General features: G+C 36.2%; 1 protein-coding gene across 1 annotated transcript in view; it reads right to left on the minus strand.

Moving 5' to 3' along the window:
* The window catches only part of ANKRD13C (ankyrin repeat domain 13C), a 90,345-nt gene that overhangs the window by 53,918 nt on the left and 18,383 nt on the right, over positions 1-18,044 (minus strand). The window contains exon 2 of the mRNA XM_030327626.2: positions 12,354-12,395. Within this exon, the coding sequence (XP_030183486.1) occupies positions 12,354-12,395 (42 nt within the window). The remainder of the gene's footprint in view (positions 1-12,353; positions 12,396-18,044) is intronic.

Raw genomic sequence — 18,044 nt, forward strand, 5'->3', positions numbered from 1 at the left:
TGTGAAAACAGCAATCTGAAAAACACCTAGGATGCATGAGGGGAAATAATGCACTCTACTGGGAGGGCTATCCTGAGGACAGCAAGCATGGGATCCCCTCTCTGGGGAAAAAGGTGCTGGCTGGTGCCATTCCCCCCCACCCCCCTCCCCACCCCTCAGCATAAACCAACTTCAGTAAATAGCACAGTGTCAACACTGTCTGCTTAACCTGATTACAACAGGTCCCCAGCCCCTGTGTTCTGCTGGTGCTGCTTTTCTTGGGCAAATATGCCTAAGGACCACAGCAGCAGGCCCCTTCCCCACGAGACCAGCACAAACCCTTGCATGCACCTCACCTATTGACCAAAGAGTTCCACAAAGCTTCAGTTCTAGTGGAAATAGCATCAGGTCTCATTTAACAGGCAGACCACAACACACCTATTAAAACTCTGGCCAAGATCCAAACACTGTTTATTGCAGGCAAGGAAAGCCTCTGCAGATGACTGACCTAAGGGAGAGAGCAGCCAAAATACAGCAGCAGAGTGCACACAGCAAACACCAGAGACACTTCCTGAAGCACCAGGCCCTGGACATTAAATGACCTCTTCTTCATAAAGCCATTAAACGCAGGAACAGGAAACACAACAGGATTTTCTAACACAGAGAGAAGACAGAGACCAAGACAAAATGCCAAGCCAGAGGGATTCATCCCAAAAGAAAGAACAAGAAAAGGTCATAGCCAAAGATTAAATTGAAACACATATAATATGCCTGATGCAAAATTTAAAGCAACAGTCATAAGGATACTAACTGGACTTGAGAAAAGCATGGAAGACATCAGGGACATGACTTACCACAGACATAAAAGAGCTAAAAAACAAGTAGGCAAAAATGAAAACAATGCAGTATCTGAGATTCAAAACTAATTGGTTGTAATGACCACAAGGATAGAAGCAGCACAGGAATGAACAAGTGATACAGAAATGGAATCATGTAAAATAATGAAGCTCAACAAAAGAGAAAGAAGAATGATGTATCACAGGAATAGACTTAGGGAACTCAGTGACTCCATCAAACTTGGTAACATCCTTATCATAGGAGTCCCAGAAAAAGAAGAGAATGAAAAGGGAGCAGGTTTACTGGAGGAAATAACAGCTGAAAACTTATTAATCTGGGGCAAAAAACAGGCATCCAAATCCAGGAGGTAGAGAGAACTCCCATCAAAATCAATAAAAAGCAGGCTAACATGAAGACATATTATAGTTAAATCTGCAAAATCTAGTGATAAAGAAAAAATCCTAAAAGCATCCAGACAAAGAAAATCCCTAACTCACAAGGTAAGACCCATAAGGTTAGTAGCATATCTCTCCACAGATACTTGGCAAGCCAGAAGGAAGTGGCATAATATATTCAACATGCTAAGTGAGAAAAATCTGCAAAGAAGAATACTCATTCAGATCAGGAGGAGAGATAAAGAGTTTCCCATACAAACAAAAACCAAACCATGAACACTAAATCAGCCCTACAAGAAATGTTAAAGGGGATTCTTTGAGTGGGATGGAAAGACCAAAGTCACACAAGACTAGAAAGGAACAGAGAAAATCTCCAGGAATCATGACAAAACAGGTAATAAATCAGCACTAACACATATCAATAATTACTCTGAAATTAATGGACTAAATGCTCCAATCAAAAGACACAGGGTGTCAAAATGGATAAAAAAAAATAAAAAGCAACCATCTATATGCTGCCTACAAGAGAATCATTTTAGACCTAAAGACACATGCAGATCGAAAATGAGAGGATAAATATTTATCATGCAAATGGTTGTCAAAGAAAGCAAGAGTTACAATACTTATATCAAACTACATTTTTTATGTTTTATTTATTTTGAGAGAGACAGAGTGAGACAGAAAGAGAGAAAGAGAGAATGTGGGTGAGGGGCAGAGAGAGGGAGAGAGAATTCCAAGCAGGATCTGTGCTCCCAGCACAGAGCTCAAAGCAGGGCTCAAATTCATGAACATGAGATCAAGACTTGATCTGAAATCAGGAGTTGGACGCTCAACTGACTGAGTCACACAGGTACTCCCAGACAAGCTACATTCCAAAACAAAGACTCTAGCAAGAGATGAAGAAGGGCACTATATCATAATAAAGGGGACTATCCAACAAAAAGATGCAACAATTGAAATATTTATGCCCTCAAATTGGCAACACCCAAACAGATAAAACAATAACAAACAAAAGAGGTGCTTGGGTGGTTCAAGTGGTTAAGTGACCAACCCTCGATTTCAGCTCAGGTCATGATCTCACAGTTCCAGGGCTTGAGTCCCAAGTCAGACTATGCACTGACCGTGTGGAATTGCTTGGGATTCTTTCTCTCTCTTTCTCTCTGCCCCTCCCCAGCTCACACATCTGCTGTCTCTCTCAAAATACATAAATAAACTTAAAAAAAAAAACATAAAAGAACTCATTGATAATAATACAATAATAGTAAGCAACTTTAATACCCCACTTACATCAATGGACAGATCATCTTAAACAGAAAAACAAGGAAATACTAGTTTTAAATGAAAAACTAGCTTTAAATGATACACATTTTTTTCAAATGCACATGGACCATTCTCCAGAATAGATCACATACTGGGTCACAAATCAGACCTCAATAAATACAAAAAAATTGAGATCATACCATGTATCTTTTCTGACAACAAAGCTATGAAACTTGAAGTCAACCATAAGAAAAAAGTGGAAAGACCACAACTACATGGAGGTTAAAGAACATGCTACTAAAGAATGAAGGGTCAACCAGAAAATTAAAGAAGAAATTAAAAAATACATGGAAACTCATAAAAATGAAAACACAGTCATCTAAAACCTTTGGGATATAGTAAAACAGTCATAAGAGAGAACTATATATAGCAATACAGGTCTATGTCAAAAAGCAAGAAAAATCTCAAACAACCTAGCCTTACTAACAGAGCTATAAAAAGAACAACAAACAAAACCTACCAGCAGAAAAAGGGAAATAGTAAAAATTAGAGCAGAAATAAATGATATAGAAACAAACAAAAAAGCAGAACAAATCAATTAAACCAGGAGCTGGTTCTCTTAAAAAATTAATAAAATTAATAAAAATATTGATAAAAATTAATAAAATCTTGCCAGACTTATCAAAAAGAAAAGTAAAAGGACCCAAATGAATAAAATAACAAAAGAGAGAAAAGAAATAACAACCAACACCACAGTAATACAATTATAAGAGAATATTATGAAAAATTATATGCTAACAAATCAGACTATCTGGAAGAAATGGAAAGTCTTAGAAACATATAAACTACTAAAACTAAAACAGGGAGAAATAGAAAATTTGAACAAACTGATAAAAAGGAAAGAAATTGAATCAGTAATCAAAAATCACCCAACAAACCAAAGTCCAGGGCCAGAAGGAATTCACAGGGGAATACTACCAAACATTTAAAGAGTTAATACCTATTCTTCTCAAACTATTCCAAAAAATAGAAATGGAAGGAAAACTTCCAAACTCATTTGATGAGGCCAGAATTACCCTGATTCCAAAACCAAAGACTCCACTAAAAAAAGAACTACAGGCCAATATCCCTGATGAACATGGATGCAAAAATTCTCAAAAAGATACCAGCAAATCATATCCAACAGGACATTAAAAGAATCAGTCACCATGATCAAGTGGGATTTATTCCTGGCCTGTAAGAGTAGCTCAATTTTCACAAATCAATCACTGTGATACATTAATAAAAGTAAGGATAAGAAACATATGATCCTCTCATTAGATGTAGAAAAAGCATTTGACAAAGTACAATATCCATTCATGATAAAAACCTTCAGCAAAGTAGAGATAAAGGGAACATATCTCAACATAGTAAAAGCCATATATGAAAATTCCATAGCTAGTATCAGCCTCAATGGGGAAAACCTGAGAGCTCTCCCTTTAGGGCCAGGAACAAGACAGGGAGGCCCACTCTCACCACAGTTATTTAACATAATACTGGAAGTACTCACCTCAGCAATCAGATAACAAAAAGAAATAAAAGGCATCTAAATTGGTAAGGAAGAAGTCAAACTTTCACTATTTGCTGATGACATGATACTCTATATAGAAAACCCAAAAGACTCCACCAAAAATCGCTAGAACTGACACATGAATTCAGTAAAGTCACAGGATACAAAATCAACATAGAGAAATCTGTTCCATTTCTGTATACCAATAATGAAGCAGCACAAAGAGAAATCAAGGAATCAATCCCATTTACAATTGCACCAAAAACCATAAGATACCTAGGAATAAACATTACCAAAATGGTAAAAGATCTGTACTCTGAATCTATAAAACACTGATGAAAGAAATTGAAAATAACACAAAGAAATGGAAAGACATTCCATGCTCACGGACAGGAAGAACAAATATTGTTAATTGTCTATACCACCCAAAGCAATCTACACATTTACAGCAACCCCTATCTAACTACCACCAGCATTTTTCACAGAGCTAGAACAAACAATCCTAAAATTTGTATGGAACCACAAAAGACCTCAAAGAGTCAAAGCAATTTGAAAAAGAAAAGCAAAGCTGGAGGCATCACAATTCTAGACCTCAAGTTATGTTACAAAGCTGCAGTAATCAAGACAGTATGGTACTGGCACAAAAACAGACACGTGGATCAATGGAATGAACAGAAACCCCGTAAAAAGACCCACAACTATATGGTCAACTAATCTTTGACAAAGCAGGAAAAAATACCCAATGGAAAAAAGACAGTCTCTTTAAGAAATGGTGTTGGGAAAACTGGACAGCAATATGCAAAAGAATGAAACTAGACTACTTACTTACACCATTCACAAAAATAAATTCAAAATAGATGAAAGAACCAAATGTGACACAAGGAACCATCAAAATTCTAGAGAAGAATGCAGGCAGAAACCTCTTTGACATCAGCCACAGCAACATCTTACTAGACATGTCTCCAGAAGCAAGGGAAACAAAAGCAAAAATGAACTACTGGGACCTCATCAAGATAAGATGCTTCTACACAGCAAAGGAATCAATCAGGAAAATTATAGAATGGGAGAAGATATCTATAAATGTCATATCTTATAAAGGGTTATATCCAAAAATCTATAAAGAACTTATTAAACTCAACACCCAAAAAACAAACAATCCAGTTAAGAAATGGGCAAAAGACATGAATAGACATTTTTCCAAAGAAGACATCCAGATGGCCAACAGACACATGAAAAGATGCTCAACATCATTCGTCATTAGGAAAATACAAATCAAAACTATGATGAGATACTACTTCACACCTGTCAGAATGGCTAAAATTAACAACACAGGAGACAACGGATGTTGATGAGGATGTGGAAAACAGGGAACCCTGCTACACTGTTGGTGAGAATGCAAATTGGTGCAGCCACTGTGGAAAACAATATGGAGTTTCCTCAAAAGTTAAAACTAGAACTACCCTATGATCCAGCAATTGCAAGACTAGATATTTACTCAAAGGATACAAAAATACTAATTCAAAGGTATACATGCACATCAATGTTTATAGCAGCATTATCAATAACCAAATTCTGGAAAAAAACCCAAATGTCCATTGACTGATAAATGGATAAAGGAGATGTGGTGTGTAATTATGTGTATGTATACACACACACACACACAATGGGAATATCAGTCATCAGAAAGAATTTAATCTTGCCATTTGCAATGATAGGGATAGAGCCAGAGACTATTACGATAAATGACATAAGTCAGTCAGAGAAAGACAAATACCATATGATTTCACTCATATGTGGAATTTAAGAAACAAAAGAGATGAACAATAGGGGGAAAACAAGAGAGAGGCAAATCACAAAACAGACTCTCAACCAAGGAGAACAAACTGAGGGTTACTGGACAGTGGGATAGGTTAAATGGGTGATGGGTATTGAGGAGGGCAGTTGCTCTGATGAGCACTGGGTATTGTATGTAAGTGATAAACCACTAAATTCTATACCTGACACAAATATTACACTGTATGTTAACGAGAATAAATAAAAACTTGGAAAAAACTAAAAAGAAAGAATTTTTTTCAGTTAAAAAGAATTTTATAAATAAATAAACAAGTAAAATGGATTCTCCCTTCAAGAAACCTACCATCAAGTTTTATGCAAATAAGTGTGTATGTGGTACATATAAAGAAGTTAGAGGAACATAAACATTCATAAAGATCTATGAACTTGTACAACTATTTCATGATAAACTTTTGAATGAAACAAAAATATAGCATAGTACTGTATATAGTGATTTAACTTCATTAAAAACAAACTAATCCCCTCTGTTATATAAAAAGAAGGAAGATGTGCAAGGATACCCACTAGGCTATTTTTTTTTTAAGCTTATTTATGTATTTTGAGAGAAAGTGTGTGTGTATGGGAGGGTCAAGGAGAGAGAGAGAGAGAGAGAGAGAGAGAGAGAGAGAGACGTCCATTCTCACCACTGTTGTTTAACATAGTGTTAGAAGTCCTAGCCTCAGCAATCAGACAACAAAATGAAGTAAAAGGCATCTAAACTGGCAAAGGAGAAGTCAAACTTTCACTTTTCACAGATGACATGATACACTACATGGAAAACCTGAAAGACTCCACCAAAACACTGGTAGAACAGATACATGAATTTAGCAAAGTTTCAGGATATAAAATCAATGTACAGAAATTGGTTGCATTTCTACATACCAATAATAAAGCAACAGAAAGAGACATCAAGGAATCGATCCCATTTACAATTACACAAGAAACATAAAATACCTAGGAATAAACCTAAGCAAAGAGGTAAAAGATCTATATGCTGAAAACTATAGTAAGTTTATGAAAGAAATTGAAGAAGACACAAAGAAATGGAAAAACATTCCATGCTCATGGATCGGAAGAACAAATATTGTTAAAATGTCAACACTTCCCAATCTATACATACATTCAATGCAATCCCAATCAAATTACACCAGCATTCTTCTCAAAGCTAGAACAAATAATCCTGAAATTTGTATGGAACCACAAAGGATTCTGAACAGGCAAAGTGATGTTGAAAAAGAAAACCAAAGTGGGAGGCATCACTAAATCCCAAACTTTAGCCTCTACTCCAAAGCTGTAATCAAGACAGTATGGTATCGGCACAAAAAACAGACACACAGACCAATGGAATAGAAGAGAGAACCCACAACTAGACCCACAAATGTATGGCCAACTAATCTTTGACAAAGCAGGAAAGAGTATCCGATGGAAAAAAAGACAGTCTCTTTAGCAAATGGTGGCGGGAGAATTGGACAGCAACATGTAGGAATGAAACTGGACCACTTTCTTACACCATACACAAAAATAAACTCAAAATGGATGAAAGGCCTAAATGTGAGACAGGAAACCATCAAAACCCTAGAGAGAAAACAGGCAACAATCTCTTTGACCTCGGCCGCAGCAACTTCTTACTTGACAGGTCTCTGACAGCAAGTGAAATAAAAGCAAAAATGAACTATTGACACTTCATCAGGATAAAAAGCTTCTACACAGCAAAGGAAAGAAATTAACAAAACTAAAAGTCAACCAGCAGAATAGGAGAAGGTATTTGCAAATGACCTATCAGATAAAGGGTTAGTGTCAAACTTACCAAACTCAACACCTGAAAAACAAATAATCCAGTGAAGAAATGGTCAGAAGACATGAATAGACACTTTTCCAAAGAAGATACCCAGATGGCTAACAGGACACATGAAAAGAGGCTCAACATCCCGCGTCATCAGGGAAATACAATCAAAACCACATTGAGATCCATCTCACACCAGTCAGAGTGGCTAAAATTAACGACTCAGGAAACAACAGATGATGGTGAGGATGTGGAGAAATGGGAACCCTCTTGCACTGTTGGTAGGAATGCAAACTGATTGCGGCCACACTGGAAAACAACGTGGAGATTCCTCAAAAAATTAAATAGAATTACCCTATGAGCCAGCAATAGCACTACTAGAATTTATCCAAAGGATACAGGAGTGATTCATAGGGCACATGAACCCCAATGTTTATATATAGCAGTGCCATCAACAATAGCCAAATTATGGAAAGAGCCAAATGTCCATAAACTGATGAATGGGCAAAGAAGATGTGGTATATTTATACAATGGAATAGTACTCAGCAATGTAAAAGAATGAAACCTTGCCATTTGCAACAACGTGGATGGAACTGGATGGTATTATGCTAAGTGAATAAACCATCAGAAAAAGACAGATATTGTATGTTTTCATTTATATGTGGAATTTGAGAAACTTAGCAGAAGACCATAGGGGAAGGGAAGAAAAACAAATTACAGAGAGGGAGGCAAACCATAACATACTTCTAAAGACAAAGAACTAATAGTTGATGGGGGAGGGAGCTTGGGGGAGAAGGGAAAATGGGAATGGGTATTGAGGAGGGCATTTGTTGGGATGAGCATTGGGTGTTGTATGTAAGTGATGAATCACAGGAATCTACTCCTGAAGCCAAAACTACACTATATACACTGTATGTTAGCCAACATGACAATAAATTATTTAAGAAAATGTATAAATGCAACAAAGAAGCTGGGCCTTAAGGAATATGGATAAAATGAAATTATGAGGAACAGAAATCACATATAAATAAGCAAGATTTATAAAGGTAATAAAATACAAAGAGAGAGAATAAGATAAATAGGACAGTGCAAACAAAAGAGAACATCCAGACACACTCTTATGAGAGTGAGAAATTACAATAACCCTAGAGTTATTTCAGACAAAAAATTTAAAACTGCAGATCCAAAAGAATGAATTAAAGTTGAAGCAACTGATCTGAAGAACCTTTTTATGATGTCTAACCAAAGGATAAGAAAAGATTTCTTTTCTATTTCTTCTTCTAAAGATTCCCGAAACCTTCTTTAAGTATGATGTTCTTTCCATTTCAGTTCAAATCTATAGTTCAACAACTTCCCAGCCTCAAAGGCCAACATGGTCAATAGACCCAGAAATACAGAAAAAAATCAGATTTCAATGGTGAAAAGAACAGTTATTAAGTTAAGATGAATGACAGAAGTAAATAAAAGTGCAAAAGTCCTGGGGTACTTCCCTTTAAATCAATCAACAAATATTGTTTGGGTACCCTGAGTATTTTACTGTGTTTACAAATAAGTATACAAACAGCAAGTGCTCCTCAACAATGAATCAGTAAAGGTACAGTACATTTCTCTCTAAAGAAGAAGATGAAATGGAGTGGCATAGACTGAACAATGGTACCATGCAAAATTAAATTACAGAATTAATAAGGTAGATTTATATATATATATATATGTATATACATGTGTGTATATACATATATATGTATATACATGTGTGTATATATATGTATATATATATATATATATTTTTTTTTTAAGTTTATTTATCTTAAGAGAGACAGAGACAATGAGAGTTGGAGAGGGCAGGGCAGAGCGACAGGGAGGCAGAGAATCCCAAGCCGGTTCTGTACCATCAGTACAGAGCCTGACACTGGACTTGAACTCACAAAACCATGAGATCATGACCTGAGCGAAACCAAGAGTTGGACTTAACCAACTGAACCACCTAGGCACCCTTATATATTTTTTTAACGTTTATTTTTTGAGAGAGAGAGAGAGAGAGAGAGAGAGAATGAGTGGGGAGGGCAGAGAGAGTGGCGACAGAGGATCCAAAGCGGGTGCTGTGCTGACAGCAGAGAGCCTGATGTGGGGCTCAAAGTCATGAACCATGAGATCATGACCCAAGCTGAAGTCAGATGCTTAACCAAGTGAGCCACCCAGGCACCCCAATAAGGTAGAGTTTTATCTTCCACTACACATTTCAATAACACTCCTGTGTAATCAAATTTCAAAATGTTTAAAGGTCATAAAGAAAAAAGCAAAAAAGAATATACAAATAAAAAAAACGTAAATGGGGGGTGCCGGGTGGCTCAGGCAGTTAAGCATCTGACTTGGCTCAGGTCATGATCACACAGCTCATGAGTTCGAGCTCTGCGTCAGGCTCTGTGCTGACAGCTCAGAGCCTGGAGCCTGCTTGGATTCTGTGTCTCTGTCTCTCTCTACCCCTCCCCCACTCATGCTCTGTCTCTCTTTCTCTCAAAAATAAATAAACATTAAAAAAATTGTTTTAATGTAAAATGGATCAGTATTATTAATGGTTGGACCTACCTATATGAAAAGGACTCAGAAAAAGCAAATATTGACATCATGTGCAGATCCTGAATCACTTAACCAAATGTTTCCCCAAAATACCTTCCACCGAACTCTAATCTCTCAGGATACATGTGGAAAAAAATCAGATAACATTGGGGAATAATGACTCTATATCCAACACCTGCCCCAACTCAGAAGGTCACAGTGCATATAAGCGTATCAAAGTTCTAAGAAAGTCCATAATAAAGAAAACTGCTTAATAGTTATTAACCCACTATTTCCAATCGATTTGACTGAAATATTATTTTCCCCTAAATATTATTAGAGCCATAAAACTAATGTTCTGTGAAACATAATTTAGACATGCTAATATAAACCTATGATAGGGGCACCTGGGTGGTCAGTCGGTTGAGCGTCCGACTTTGGCTCTGGTCATGATCTCGCAATTTGAGAGTTCAAGCCCCGTGTCGGGCTCTGTAACTGACAGCTCAGAGCCTAGAGCCTGCTTCCGATTTCGTGTCTCCCTCTCTCTCTGCCCTTCCCCGCTCATGCTCTGTCTCTCAAAAATGATAAATGTAACAACAAAAAAATTTAAACCTATGATAAAGCATAACAATACCATTCTGTTTCTCTTTCAATACTATAAAAAATTTCAACATACAGAAAAAACAGATGATTCATGAACATTTAAATACTCTACCTAGGTCAATAGTTGTTAACATTTTATCATATTTGCTTTGTCTCCTCTTAGTGTTATAAATATTATATCTATAATTACATATACATAAAGAACAGCAGACACACCAGAAGAGATAGACAGATGGGAGGTAAGTAGGTAGACAGACAGAGTGGGGGGAGAATGGCTGAGTTCCCAAATGATCTCAGTTACTTCTCTTCCTGAGACATAGGTAGTCCCCATTTCTTGAGTTTTCTACAATATGTAGCCTCTTAATAATCTCTCTTAACTTTGAAGTTACTCGTTATTTCTTGCAAGAAGGTAAAAAAAAAAAGCATAAATAAATTTAAAAATGAAAACAAAATACGAGTCACCAATTTATACAGAATTAAAGTCAATATTAAATTATCCTACAGATCATGTGCTTAGGCATATAAACTTAAAAACCAAACTGACAAAAAAATTTTGTTTTTCAACAAAGCAAGTACTGATAACACCCCTGGGATCTGCATACATTCAGATCAAATGTTACACTAACTGTATTATACTTTGTATCATAATGTTGTCCCAAAATGATACTTCTAGGTTATCAGAAAGAAAAAATGTTAACAAAAAATTCATTAGCCTGTTAAAAATTTAAGATTATGTTTTTAAAAGGTTTTTATCAAACACATCTAAAATTTAAAAATCCAGCACTCAAAATGTTACTAATCAGCTATCTGAAATCCTCACTCTCCAGGATTATTGGGAAGCCAGATAACAAAGATTTTATCACTTCTGGGAATAACCTTAAAAAGTAAATATTTCAGGGGCGCCTGGCTGGCTCAGTTGGTTAAGCGTCTGACTTCAGCTCAGGTCATAATCTCACCGTTCGTGAGTTCAAGCCCCCCCCATCAGGCTCTGTGCTGACAGCTCAGAGCCCAGAGCCTGTTTCCGATTCTGTGTCTCCCCTTTCTCTCTGCCCCTATCCTGCTCACACTCTGTCTTACTCTCCTCAAAGTAAATCTTTAAATCATCTATGAAGTTTTTTGTTTTAAAGAATAAGTAAATATTAAGATTTTACAAACATCTAACATACAAAAGGTGTAGACTTCTGCGTTTAGATATATAAAACAGTCCATATTAAAGAATCGTATAAAACTCTCTGAATATTAAAAGTATTATAAAAGTTAACATATCTTAATATTTGGAAATTATAAATACTTCCTTGATAAAAGAACCAAATAAGAAAAAACACACAGTTTCAAAAAGCATAAAGTTAGGTACAGGATTTCCACTACTCTTGAGGTGAACTACAGAAAATGAGAAATGTTATATTTTTAATATATTGATTCTTAACCTCAATTAGCAACTAAAATAATCAGGTTAATTTTGAAAAAACTCAAAGACAAAATTCATCTTAAAAAGCTTTAACTAAATGTGAAAATACATGAATGAAGTTAAACATAAGAAAGGAAATAGTTACTAACCTTTATTTCCTAACATCACAGCAAGGTGTAAAGGAGTGTTTCCTAAATTAAAAAAAATTAAATTTAGTGTAAAACATAGAAAATTGTTATTTAAAAGTGGTTTTAGCTCCTTCAGAAATTTCACTGACAGATTTAAGTAAAACGTGACTGCAAATGACCCTGTTTATATGGCAAATTCAAAGTCAGAGGATGCCATGATTTCTAAACACAACAATGTATTCTAAACCAACCCCACCAAAAAAAGGATACCCAGTTTGCTTTTGAGATTTCTTCTCCCAAGAGATTTCACAGATCCTTTCCTGCTAATTTATCTATCATATCATTCTTTGTTCATTCAGCAAATAATTTAAATACCTACTATATACTCATCTTTGGGGACAGATATCAAAAATACCCAATCCCTCAAGGTCATCAGAAGTCTTCTGTTAGAGACTGATAGGAAAATAAATAATTGCTATTATTTTATTAGAATAAAGAGTATAGAATGATAATGGAATAAAGAACAGAGCTCCTAATTTTGTCTGTGCAAACAATTAACTAGTAAAGAGGGACCATGTTGAAATAAGTCTTGATAGGGTTAAAAAGTTATAGGCAAATAAAGCAACTCACTATTATACTGTGTTAAAACAATTTAAAAATTAAAAACAATTCCCCCAAATGACATTCAAATGCAAGAACAGTTCATACTTCGCAAACAACAAAACAACCAAAAAATGTTTATGGCCAGTGGGGGTAAGAGAATAGTAAATAATGAAATTGGTAAGATAAGCAAAAGGCTACATTACGAAGTTTGAATATATCCTTTTAGTTGATGTTATACAACGACTAATTTAATTTCAAAATGATACCCTAAGCCACACTAGTAGCCTAAAAACCTCTTGATTATAAAAGAAAGAAAACCTATAGTAATATTTGCAAATAAAGTTACTAAATAAAATTTGTGTATACTAATTTTCAGATTCAGTATTAGCATTTTTACAGAAGGCACCACATGAACAATTTTTGCCTATAAAATGAGCTGCACACTTATCAAGAAATCATATACAGCATAAAACAAGATTTAACTACTTGCTCTAAAAACCTTATATATGATCTAAGGCACCTGGGTGGCTCAGTAGGTTAGGTGTCTGACTCTGATTTTGGCTCAGGTCATGATCTCATAGTAATGAGATGGCACCAGGGATGGGCTCCACACTGGGTGTGGAACCTGCCTGAGATTCTCTCTCCTACTCCCTCTGCCCCTCCCCTGCTTGACCATCACGTACGCACACATGTGCTCTCTCTCTATCCAAAAGAAAAAAAATCTTTCTTATTTATTTTGAGAGACAGAGAGAACACACACACACACAAGCAGGGGAAGGCAGAGGAGAGAGAGTGAGAGGGAACCCTAAGCAGGCTCCGTGCTGCCAGCACGGAGCCCAATGCAGGGCCCGATCCTACAAACCAGGAGATCATGACCTGAGCCAAAATCAAAAGTTGGATGTTCAACCGAGTGAGCCACCCAGGCGCCCCCCCAAAAAATTTTAAAACCTTGTATATGATCTATCCCATTCTCTTAGTTTGACAAAACCTGTACAGATGGTTAAGACACAGACACACACAGACACACACACACAATCTTTTGCTGAATAAAAGCACAGTGGAATAAGAACTGTCTGTAAAGATAGCCAGATAGTATTTTGCGCAAAATTTAGAAGTTTAATAAATTCAATAAACTTAAATTTTCTCTGTAAGTAATTTTACAAAACAAAAACCTGGACTACAGTAAATTTCTTAGTCTTCACTATTAGGAACAACAACAACAAAAAGACAGATTTGGGACATAATTCACATTATATTTTCCCGAAATAAAATTTCCACTAGCAACTAGGCAATCTACTCCCCAGTTTTCATACTTCATAACTAATTTTACTTGAGATATGGAAACCTCTATAATACACGTTGGGTTTTTTTTTTTTAAGTTTATTTATTTATTTCAAAAGAGAGTGAGTCAGGGAGGGGCAGAGAGAAGGAGAGAGAATCCCAAGCAGGCTCTGTCTGCACTGTCAGAACAGAGCCCAATGTGGGGCTTGAACCAAACAACCATGGGATCACAACCTGAGCCGAAGTCGGATGCCCAACCTACTGAGCCACCCAGGTGCCCCACATTGTTAATAATCATACACTGAAGCATGTCCCCAGATAAGAAGTTTTGCTCACAACGCTATTTAAGAAGTAAACTTTATGAGTTGCCAAGTTACTGGCATAGGCTATTTTCCAAAAAACAAACCAGTTCTCCAAAAATTCCAGACCTTTTAGGGAGCTAGCAATCTTCTTTTATGCTATTATCTAGTCCTATGAGGTTTTATTTTTATCTTATTGAGTCAATATTCATTTAGATTTACTTACCATTTTTGCTGCTCTTCATTCCTTCCTTCATCTCCAACCTTCCATTAGAATTTTTCTTCTACTCAAAACATATCCTTCAGGATTACCTTTAGTGATAGTTTGATAAGTGATTTCCCTCAGGTTTTTGTTTGTAAATGTGTATTCAACTTCAATCTTAAAAGGATATTATACTGAGTATATAATTATTGATTGGATGCTATTTTTTCCTCACATTCTACGTGGTCTTATGGTTTCCTTTTTGTTGAGAAGCCAGCCATAGAACTTTCTACTGCTCCTTTGAAAGTAATGTGACATTTCTGGCTGCACTTATGTGTATGTTTTGTTTTGTTTTTCAAATTAATCAGCCTTTTCACTCCAGTGTGGATTCCTCTGTTTATTCTACTTGGGTTGGACTTGTTGAATACCTGAATCTGTGTCTTTCACAAACTTTGTAAAATTCTTAGCAAGTATCTTTCCAAATATTGCTTTAGTTCCATTTCCTCTCTTCTCTCTTGGGGTTCAATTAATGTAAAACTTCTTACCCTTTCTATTTAAAAAAAAAATTTTTAATGTTTCTATTTATTTTTGAGACAGAGAGAGACAGAGCATGAGCAGGGGAGGGGCAGAGAGAGGGGGAGACACAGAATCCGAAGCAGGCTCCAGGCTCTGAGCTGTCAGTACAGAGCCCGACGGGAGACTCAAACCCACAAACTGTGAGATCATGATCTGAGCCGAAGTCAGATGCTCAACTGACTGAGCCACCCAGGCACCCCTTACCCTTTCTATTTTTTTAAAAACTTCTTTCCCTTTCCATTTTTCATTAAAGATATTTTCTTCTAACCTATTTCCAACATCACGAATTCTTTTTCAGGGTCTAAAACTGTTAGTAAGCCTATTTATATAGTTTTAAATTCCAGTTATTATATTTTTCCATTTGAGAATTTTTATTTAGTCATTTTCTTTCTTTTTTAATTTTTTTATTGTTTATGTTTGAGAGAGAGAGAAAGACAGAGAGCAAGCAGGAACGGGCAGAAAGAGAGGGAGACACAGAATCGGAAGCAGGCTCCAGGCTCTGAGTTCTCAGGACAGAGCCTGATGCAGGGCTAGAACTCACAGACTGCGAGATCATGACCTGAGCTGTAGTCAGTCGCCCAACCAACTGAGCCACCCAGGCGCCGCTGGCTCATTTTCAAATATGTGATTTCAGTTTTTATAGTTTCCAGTTCTCTGCTAAAATATTCAAACTGATCTCTTATCCCCCAAGAACATAATAAATGTTATTTAAAGCGTCTAATAACTTACAATAAATGAAGTTCTGATGGGCTTCTTTTAATTCCTCCCCCCGAAACCCCAGTTTTTCATGTTGTTCAGTTTCCTTATAATGTTGGTCATCTTTAATTATAAATGATTTTAATTTTTTTATTTTTTTATTTAGAGAGACCATGAGTGGGAGAGAGTGGGCAGAGAGAAACAGAGACAGAGACACACAGAGAGAGAGAGGAGAGAGAGAGAGCGAGCGAGCATCCTAAGAGGGCTCCACACTCAGCATGGAGCCCAACGCAGGCATTGATCCCACAAGCTTGGATCATGACCTGAGCTGAAATCAAGAGTTTGAAGCTCAACCAACTGAGCCACCCAGGCATCTCTAATAATATACTGGATATAGTATTTAATGAGCTCTCTCTGTAAAAATTTGAAGCATAAGAAACAAACCACCCAGATACTCTCATTTGCTTTTCACATGTGGGCCGGAACTACTAGACTTCATTAATCCAGGGACTGACATTTTTTCTGGCCCTCATAATGACACAAAGTTGTGCTTCAGCCTCCATCAGAGTTGATTTACTTCAGTTCAACCCTTATTCCTAAGGTGCAGTTCCTTCAAGTTACATGCTAAAAGAGCAGAGTACTAAGAGAATATTCACACTAGTAGGCACTGGCCTCCACCTCTTGTCCTCTTACCTCAGTGAGGCCATCAAAAGTGCTGCTCAGACCTCTTAACTACTTCTTGTGGCTCTACAAAAGCTACTGGGGCAAAATAACCTAAAATGGGAGGCTTAAAATCTTTGGATTTCCATCTTCTGCCAGAACTTGGCCCAGTAATTACTTCCTACCTTGTTAGATTTCCAATAACCTAAGTTAAATATTTGATTCTTATTTGTTTCTAAGGAAACTAATCCTAATCTAGTGCCCACATTACCTAGAGGCAGAAAATGATACTTCAATTTTATTTTTAACTTTTCTCCATATCTGTAATACTATGCCTTCTATTCTTTGGTACTATTAATACATAAAAATGAGATAATTTATGAGCACTAATGATCATAACTTTAATCAAAATATAATTATTCCTTAGTACTTTAAATCATTCTTATCTCAAGTTCAATTTATCAGTAACTAATCTTTCCATTCATAATCTTTGCCATTGACTCAGCCATAAATTTTCCATTTTTTCCAATCTCCTTTAGATGTGTCTGTAAAAGTCTTTTCCCTTCCTTTTAGTAGATGCCATAGCTATCTATTTTTAGACCCAGCTAGAATACTATTTCAGGGAAAGGCACAATTCCCACCTGGGACTGACTGACTTTTTTCTTTCTTTTCTTTCTTTTTCTTTCTTTCTTCCTTCCTTTCTTTCTCTTTTCTTTCTTTCTTTCTTTCTTTCTTTCTTTCTTTCTTTTTTTTCCTTTTTCTTTTCTTTCTTTTTTTTTTCTTTTTTTTTTTTTTTTTTTTTTTTTTTTCTTTTCGTATTCTTTGGCTTCTTTACTAGAAAATTATTTTCTGCATTGTTATTTTGGTGCTAGAAACTGGCTGGGAGACTGTCTTTTGCTGCCGGAAACCACAATGTTTTAAGGTGGTTCTCATATTCTCTAGCCACTCAGTTACTGTTCTAAATCAGGGACAATTTTATGCCAAGGGAACAGTTGGCAATGTCTGGCACATTTCTTGTCAAAACTGAGGAGTGAGGGTGCTAATGGCATCTAGAAAGTAGAGGCCAAGGATACTGCTAATACCTTACAATGCACTGGACAATTTCATCCCACAAATATTCTCGTGGCACAAAAATGTCAAGAGCAGAGGCTAAAAAAACTGAAACAGATAAAACCCAACTGCAAAAGGGAAAAAAATGGAGCTTTACCTAATAGCAAAGCTACTAGATATTATTAGAAAAAGAAAAAAAAATGTTAAAAAGTCCTCACAACACTGCAGAGATCCGGATACATACAAACCCAAGATTAGCTCTTACTCTATCACTTTCAGTTATACGAATCAATAAAACCTTTGGGCTTAATCTAGTTTGCAGTGAGTTTCACTTGCAATGGCAAA

The sequence above is a fragment of the Lynx canadensis genome, chromosome C1 (assembly GCF_007474595.2).
Source record: "Lynx canadensis isolate LIC74 chromosome C1, mLynCan4.pri.v2, whole genome shotgun sequence".
NCBI classification, from domain to species: domain Eukaryota; kingdom Metazoa; phylum Chordata; class Mammalia; order Carnivora; family Felidae; genus Lynx; species Lynx canadensis.